The sequence below is a fragment of the Phyllostomus discolor genome, chromosome 11, assembly GCF_004126475.2.
Source record: "Phyllostomus discolor isolate MPI-MPIP mPhyDis1 chromosome 11, mPhyDis1.pri.v3, whole genome shotgun sequence".
Lineage (NCBI taxonomy): Eukaryota > Metazoa > Chordata > Mammalia > Chiroptera > Phyllostomidae > Phyllostomus > Phyllostomus discolor.
In genome coordinates, this window is record NC_040913.2 from 4103015 (window position 1) to 4111514 (window position 8500).

The following is an 8500-nucleotide window of genomic DNA, read 5'->3' on the forward strand; positions in this document are numbered from 1 at the left end:
ATTCTCTTCTTGTTCAGAAAGAAGGGCCCCAGAACCTGTCTCCTTGCAAACGCGTGGGAGGGGGGACGTGGCGCCGTAAAGACGAGGTTCGACAAGGCCCTCTGTGACGGCCGACGACCCGCGTCCAGCGAGGCCGAGTGCAGTCGTCTGAAAAGCGCAACGTCCGGCGCGTGAGACAGAAAGGGGAAGGGATTAGGGCCCGGGGAGCAGGAGGCTGCCTTTCTGGGGAGCAGGGACTGGACGGTGCGGCCAGCAGCCCAGGCAGGGCACGGCCGCTGGGCGAGGGGACAGTCAGCATTCCCACCCCGCCCCCCCCCCAGTACCACGTGCCACCTGGGACGGAACGCAGGTTCAGAACCTATTTGGAGATTGAGCCTTTTTGTTTTCCAGTAACTCGTGCACAAATGGGGGGAGGAGTCGAGGGCACGTGTTGGCCCCTCCCCGTCAGTTCGGTGCTGGGCCGTGAGCCTCAGCCTGCGCCTGCGCCTGCGGGGACAGTAACAGTCGTGCTTCCTCGGGACAAGGGGCGGCGCTGTGCAGAAGCCGTACCTGACGTAGTTTTATTTCGGAATAAACACGTTTTCACTGCGCGTTTAACCCCACACACCCCAGATTCCCAACAGGGGCTGCGAATCAGGCTCCCCCGGGTGCACTTCCGTTTTATCGATAACGTGCGCGCGGGGTCTGGGCATCAGTCTTTTTTAAGCGCTGGTACCAGCGCCTCTCAGGACGGAGCTCAGGCAACGCCGTTTTTAAAAGCTCCCCAGATCATTTTGATACGCGGTCCAAGTTAAGAATAACTTCTATATATATATAAAAAAGGAATGTGTTGTTGAAATCTGTCTGCCCTCAAATAACAACGTCTCGCCAGAGGAAAGTTAGGCTCCAAGATTAAAGAATAAAAAAAAGAAGGAAGTTTCCAGGTGCAGGGGTCATCGGGGCGGGGAGAGGGGTCCACCTTTAAGGCGTTGATGGAATTCAGTGCTTACTAACTACACGCAGAGCAGAAACTTCCCTGAGAATCTGAAGAAAACGCTTTCTCCAAAACAATGCACATATATGCAAACTTTGCAGATTTTAAGGTTAACACAGTCTTCCTGAAACTCGTGTTAGGCCACGTGACATGCTCATAGACTTTTAAAACCACCATAAACGGGGCAGAGCAGCAGGTTAAAATAATCAGCCGTCAGGATCGAGGAACCTAAGGCTGAGTCTTGATTTTGCCCCTGAAGTGCTGCGTGGTCTGCATAGACCGTTGACGCTTGCTAGGCCTCGGTCTTTCTCTAAAGTGAACTGTTTCTCTGCCCATAGAGCAGTGTAGCTAATATTCTGTACACTTTTATTTTTGAAAAGTCAACTGAGGGCCCCGGCCAGGTATCTCAGTTGGTTAGAGGGTCCTCCCGATACGCCCAGGTTGTGGGTTCAGTCCCCGGTCAGGGCGCATACAAGAAGCAACCAATGAATGCATCAGCAAGTGGAACAACAAATCAATCTATCTCTCTCCCCCACTTCTTCTCTCTCTCTCTCTCAAGTCAATCGATACGTTTTTTAAAAGCGAATTGAGAGTAAATGAATATAGGTGAAAGTGCTTTGAAAATGTATGATTGAGTATTAGAATGGCTCTCACAGAAACCCACCATTTCTCGGGTCAGCGGCAGGCATCCGCAGCCCCCCCCCTCCCTCCACGCACCTGCCTCCCCGGCCGACCGGAGGTGACGCAGCATTTCCCCCACGTCTGAGCCTGGCAGCCTGTACCAGAGGGACCGCAGCCCCAGCCCCCGCCGCCCTGTTAGCCCCCCGCCACCCCCCAGGGTGGCCCTTTGCCTGCAGAATTCACTGGAAGTCCTTTCTGTCACACTGCCAGCAAACCTGTTCTTCCGACTTGAAAAAACTCAGCATGAATTAAAGTGCGAAGGAGTTCCAGAGGAAATGAGAACTATGGGCCAGAATGTGCTCTTCTTCACAGGAGCCCTGAAGGGTGTGCTCCTTCCCCTCCCCCTCCTATGGGATCCTAAGAGACCAGAGGCCTTGGGGACCCCCGCTGCGGTGTTCCAAACCGAGGCTGCCGCCTAGAAGAGCAGCCTTCTCATCCCCCAAAGGAACGCTGTCTCCGTATCTGCAGTACCTTCGGGCCCAAGAGATTAAATCCAGGATTAAGAACAAAATTCGTCTTTCGCAGCCAAAGCTCTGGCGTTCAGGCCGTTTGTTCACCCAGACTGCGGCAACGTGTAAACCATAGGCGCAGGCTTTACGTGCGGAAAGCAAGCAGGGGTCCCCCGAAGGAGAGGCACCAGCCAGGGCCTGTGTGTTTGGGGGTGTCGGTGTTTCCCGTTTATTGAATTATCTGAGTCTCAATGAAAAGAAATAAAACATGCACGGAGGCGCCAATACAGGTGATGCGGCTCGACTGCTGTCTTCCACTCCCCAGAAAAGAATGTAGCAAACAGAGTGCAGAGTCACGCAGCTCAAGCTCCTCTCTGTTTGCTCAGAAAGAAATTTGCTTTCTGTGCAGAAACGTCAAGCTGGAGGAGATGCCAGGCCTCCAAAGGCAGCCAGTGTCAGACAACACAGCCAGGAATGCGTGCCCTGTGGACGGCCGGGCCGTGACCGGGGACCTGAGCTCCCACCTCTCCTCACGAGTGGGCTTTGAGCTGCTCGTGGTGCCCGCAGAGCCCACCTCAGAGCTCCGGTTCTCTGATGTAAAGTCCTGTCTCCTCTTTCACGGAGGGTGGCTTTCACTGCCTGGTTATTCCTTCCACGAGCCCCGGCTGGCGCTCCCCATGGAGGAAGCGCTGGAGGAGAAGGGCATATGAGGGTACGTAGGAGAGTTTTGTTACACGCGAAGAGGAATGGGCCATGGAAAGGCCTAGGCGTGCATCCCCCCTCCAAATCAAGGAGCCCCGTCTGCACTGCCTGCCGGTGCCCTCTTTGCATCCGCTTCGAAGTGGCCCTTCCAGCCCGGGCAACCCGAGGGGAAACCTCAACTTCGGTGGCATTGGTCCAGCAGCCCTTCCCTCCCCGACCACAGAGGGGGGCCATGCTGGAAGCATGTGCGTGTGTGTGTGTGAGTGTGTGTGCGCGTGTGCGTGCATCCTCCCCGAACGAGAACGCTCATCTGACCTGCAGATGGTTGGAGAATTTGCTATTTTAAGTAATCCCGCGTTCTGGTCAATGGAAAATTGCCACTTACATGAATCACCAGGTCCTGAGCAAGTAGGACAGAAAGCTCACAAGGTGGCCATTCCCTTTGCATTAATCAGGAACGTGGGCACCGCCGGGTTTAATAGCAAAATAATATGCCTGTTCTCGGACAGCTGATATTTTTGTTTCTCTGTATCACGATTACTAGTCATGGCTGTGACAAATCACATGGGAAAAGCAATCAACAGTTCAAGCCACACAAAATTAGAATTAACTGAGTCCCTGTGTGCCCCTGGCAGAAGCTACTAATCGCGTCATTATTAATTATGCAGCCAACAGCCAAAATGCTTTTTAGCCTCTTTGGGGTTAAGAAGATCTATTACCTATTCAAGTCCAGCATCTATAAACCCAGGGAAACAGAACAAAGTCAGGAAAACAATGAAGTTAATGTGTTCAACCTGAACAATCCTGCAGAGAGAGCTACTCCAGGTGGGAGAACACCCGCTTTGGACTGGGCACTGTCCTGGGTGTCTGCATCTTTGATCCATTTTAGCCTCACCACATCCAGGGAGACACGTGTGGGCCGCCCTCACTCGGTAGACAGGCGCTGAGGCCTCTGGGGACCATGTTACAGGTCCGGGAGCAAAGGACCAGGGCGGAGACTCGGATCCAGGTCTGCATCCCTGCAAAGCGCCCCATCCAATCAATGAACAGCAACGCTGTGAAACAGGGAGCTTGTAGCGGAGCACAGAAAACACCACTGACGGGTCTAGTTTCCAACACTTGGAAAACAACACGTGCTTCTCAGAAACCGTGTCTTAGCTCTTACGATCAGAAGTTTCCCGAAGGCCAGCCCCACCCCTATGCACACTGCAGCGGCCTTCACGGTGGCCAAGACATGGTAGCCACCCGGGTGCCCATCAACAAGCCCATCAATACTACACCATGGAACACGACTCGACCACAAAAAAAAGAATGAAATGTTATCATTTGCAACAGCACGGATGGACCTAGAGGGTGCTATGCTAAGTGAAATAAGTCAGACAGAGAAAAGACAAACACTGTATGATTTCACTTATACGCAGAATCGAGAGAACAATGTAAATGAACAAACAAAATGGAAACAGACTCATAAGACACAGAGAACAGAGTGGTGGTTGCCCTAGGAGGGGAGAGGGATTGGGGGGCTGGCTGGAAGAGGTGAAGGGGTCAGGAACTGTCCATCAGATACTGCATGATGTGGACAGATTTCCATATGCCCGTAAATAGAAGAAACGGCTCAAAATGTGGATCTCTGGCCAGTAGGAGTGCATATTTCCTTTAACTCATTGTTACCATTTTGTATTTTTTTCAAACTTTCTAAAAAGAAAATACGTTTATAATGCTATAAAGTGTGTGCATGATGCGTGCGTGAGTGTCTCTCTCAAGTGGACAGCATCGTGGTGAGAAAAGACGGACTCCGTGTGGGGCATGGCTGTTCCCTGGGCTTCCAGGCCCTGGCCTTGCGCGGGGCTGCCCACGGGGGCGGAGCACTGGGAGCGTCACGCCCCCTTGTGGTTGGAGGAGTCACTGAGAGGAGGGCTGGGGAAAATGGGCCATTTGCAGTGGGAAATGAGTGGCAGTTACTGGTCCGATCGCTGTGTACTTTTTATCTGGATTTGCCACACCTTTCTTTATCGTGAGACACTGACTTCGTAAGAAATAAGGACGTTTTAGCCAATCTGTAGAACAGACAGAGAAAGGAGAGTTTTAAGAGGTGCAATCTCTTTGAAAAATGGATCAGACCGCTGAACTCAGCACACTAGACATGAATAAGCTTACGGCATGGAAATGAGATACACGGCATCATGCTGTTAATGGTGATTCTCTCTGGGTGGTGGCATCCTTGTTCATTTTTATTTCTGTTTGTTTCTCTCTGTGTATTTTCTTCCATTAAATAAGCACACTGTTATGATCAGAAAAACATAGCCGGGAAAATTAAAGCTAGATTTATTGTACTTCTTTATAAGGCTTATATATAGGGGAATTTAATGTACAAGTAAAAGAATAATATAGTACATGTAGTTAGTGTATATTATTAATATATGTTAGAATACAATGTGATGACTACATATGATAGTATATACGATATAATACAGCATCAGTATAAGATAACTAGTATCCGTAAGTACCTTCAAGAGAAAGTTAAATTTCCTTTGCAAGTATATGCCAGGCTTTCGGGCAATGTCGATGTAAAGCCCTTTCGCGCGGCCGCCGCTAGGTGGCGCTGCTCTTGCCTTCGCCTGTTCGCTTCCTTCATGGTCACGTTTCCCCTTCTGTCCAATCCCAGGTATCTCCATGCCGATACCCGTCTTCGGGCTTCAGGACGATTCCAAGGTCTTTAAAGAAGGGAGCTGCCTCCTCGCCGACGATAACTTTGTCCTGATCGGCTCCTTCGTCTCGTTTTTCATCCCCTTAACCATCATGGTAATCACCTACTTTCTAACGATCAGGTCGCTGCAGAAGGAAGCCACTCTGTGCCTGAGTGACCCGGGCGCACGCGCCAAGCTGCCTTCGTTCAGCTTCCTGCCGCAGAGCTCGCTGTCGTCCGAGAAGCTCTTCCAGCGGTCCACGCAGCGGGAGCCCGGGGGCGCCCACGGCCGGAGGACGATGCAGTCCATCAGCAACGAGCAGAAGGCCTGCAAGGTGCTGGGCATCGTCTTCTTCCTCTTCGTGGTCATGTGGTGCCCCTTCTTCATCACCAACATCATGGCCGTCATGTGCAAGGAGTCGTGCAACGAGCGCGTCCTCGCCGCCCTGCTCAACGTGTTCGTGTGGATCGGGTACCTGTCCTCGGCGGTGAACCCGCTGGTGTACACGCTGTTCAACAAGACCTACCGCTCGGCCTTCTCGCGCTACATTCAGTGCCAGTACAAGGAGAACAAAAAACCCTTGCAGCTGATTTTGGTGAACACCATCCCGGCCTTGGCCTACAAATCGAGCCAGCTCCAGAGGGGGCGGAGAAACAGCTCCAAGAAAGACCCCAAGACCACCGAGAATGACTGCACCACCATGGTCCCTCTGGGACAGCAGAACGCGGAGGCTGCCCCCACGGACGGTGCCGGCACAGTGAACGAGAAGGTGAGCTGTGTGTGACGGGCCCGTTGCCGTGGCAACCGTGGAGGGCCCTCCGAACGGATTTCCACCTACCAGGGGAAGAAGAGAAGGAACGATTACAGGGAGACTGGAAGAAAAAACTGAGGCAGGTTTCTCGTGACACCGGCAGTCATATCCGGATGCCTGGTTGTCTTCCGTGCGTGGAAAGCAGGGCCCGGTGCCGGAAACCGTGCACTTCAAACATGTTCCGACAGCGTGTCGACTGTGAGCTTTATGACACTTCTTTTTAACATTGTAAATGATAGGCCTTTAAAATAATTAGCTTTTGTTGTACGATCATAACGAGGCCACACATAAGTCTAAAACAAGTTCTATTTTCCAGCCGAAGCCTGGCTATGATTATGTTGTTAACGGGTGGCGATGAGTGGGTCACCCACCGCTGTACATAAAAATAGCTAGCAATAGTGAAAAGTCGGCGAATGCAATGGCCTCTTAAAGAACAATTCTCTTTACACATTTACCATGGTATGCATTTAGAACAACAACAAAAATAACTGTCTAAGAGCAGTGTTATAAAGTCGGTCTTGCTGAGATAACTAAGTTAATACTTGACAGCTTTCCCATTCCGGCCTTTTCCCGGAGGCCCCTTCGAGACATTCGCAAAGGCGCTGGCCTCCGCTGCCTTTCAGGTCCACGCTCCTCAGAAGTGGGAAAGGTTTTAACGGTCGTTTCAGAACTATCGCTGCTTTCTCTCCTGCTACCTGTGCTTTTACTCTCAAGTTCAAAGGCGGTCTTGTTTACTGTTTGTCCTAGTAGCTACCCTATCAAAGGGATAATCTCGCATCCCCAAATACATTTCTAGAAACGGCTTCTCCTACACAGCACCACAGAGGCGCCAGGTACCTTGCCCTTTACGAGGGCATCGTGCGGGCGCTCCTTGCGCATCGAGGTCCCTGTGCCGGCACCGAGGAGTAAACTCGGGGTTTGGGCTACTGACAAGCAATAGAGTCTTAGAGCATCTCTGAGCTGCAGACGGCTTTCCTGTGGGCACCCGCCAATCAGGTAAACCGATGCTTTCGGAACAGCCAATCCGGGTTACTTCCTGTTGCCTTTGGGTTCACAGTGCTCCACGGAGTGTACACTGTCTATGAGGACAAGTCCTAGGTGCTCAGGATATACAAATACTTAAAGTTAGATATTTGCCCTTAAAGAAAAGGACTTAATTGGAATGGTCCTTGGCAACAATAAAAACAGACATAGTGTGAGAATCAATTCAAGTTATTTCTCTCTGACCTGGTTCAGAGAGCGGTGTGTTTCTAGAGATGAGGGTGGTTTTCTCAATGCGTTTCCTGGTTAATTGCCCATGAATACCAACCAAACACAGGAGAGGAAAAATATCACTTGAAGTCAAAGTTTGCCATTAGTTTAGAAATACACACTTCACCCTGGACCCAACCTGTGACCGCCAAAGTTTTAAGGAAACTTTTTGCTCCACTTCCCCCAAAACTAACTCATTTAGGACCCACTAACACTGGACTCCCTAATTAAAAAAACAAAAACAAAAACAGTGATATCATGTTTTCTGTTGAATGAGAAATAGTTTTTTACTCTACACCACTTGAAAAAAATCAAACAACTAAAAACTGAGAAACACGGGAGGTGCCCCTGGGTAACGTGGAAAAGCGTGAGGGTTACACTAATTGTGCCCTTACAGACTCACTGGCAGGCGTTTATTGCAATGCTGGAATTTAGGGCGAGCCCCTCGTGTTGAGGCTGCATCCGGTCTGAATTACTTTAATGATTGCACCCGACTAAATGATAAAGACACAAGTGTTCAAAAGTCTCTGCTCTCATGCATTTTGGCCTTAGTTTATAACTCTGCACATCTCATGATATAATAAAGAAAAGACTACAGATTCCACCCACGTGCTCCATCTTGATCAGAATGAACATAAAATACTGCCTGACAGGTGTCCTTTGACGACACGTATATCACAAATGTGTATGTTTTTCTCTCCATGAGTAACTGTTCCAGTGTATAATGTAGGCAAACACATCTCTGTATACACGTACAGACATGTTCCCATGCACTTTATTCGATATTTATATATTTATACGGAGGAGAAGAGGCATTAACGAGAACACCCAGTATGTACCCATGTTTGTGTCCCGTTGATATCAATGTGAATTCATGTCCTAACTAATGTTTCTATGACCTTCCACTGCGGGTTAAAATGTAACAAGTATCGGTTCTTTAAATAAA

At 50.1% G+C, this 8500-nt stretch overlaps 1 protein-coding gene across 2 annotated transcripts in view; it reads left to right on the top strand.

The window, feature by feature from the left end:
• HTR2A (5-hydroxytryptamine receptor 2A) overlaps positions 1 to 8072 on the top strand; it is a 42867-nt gene extending 34795 nt beyond the window's left edge. For both annotated transcript variants that reach the window (XM_028526815.2, XM_036011205.1), the window contains exon 3: positions 5471 to 8072. In XM_028526815.2, the coding sequence (XP_028382616.1) occupies positions 5471 to 6276 (806 nt within the window). In that variant the 3' untranslated portion in view covers positions 6277 to 8072. The remainder of the gene's footprint in view (positions 1 to 5470) is intronic.
• Positions 8073 to 8500: the final 428 nt, after the last annotated feature.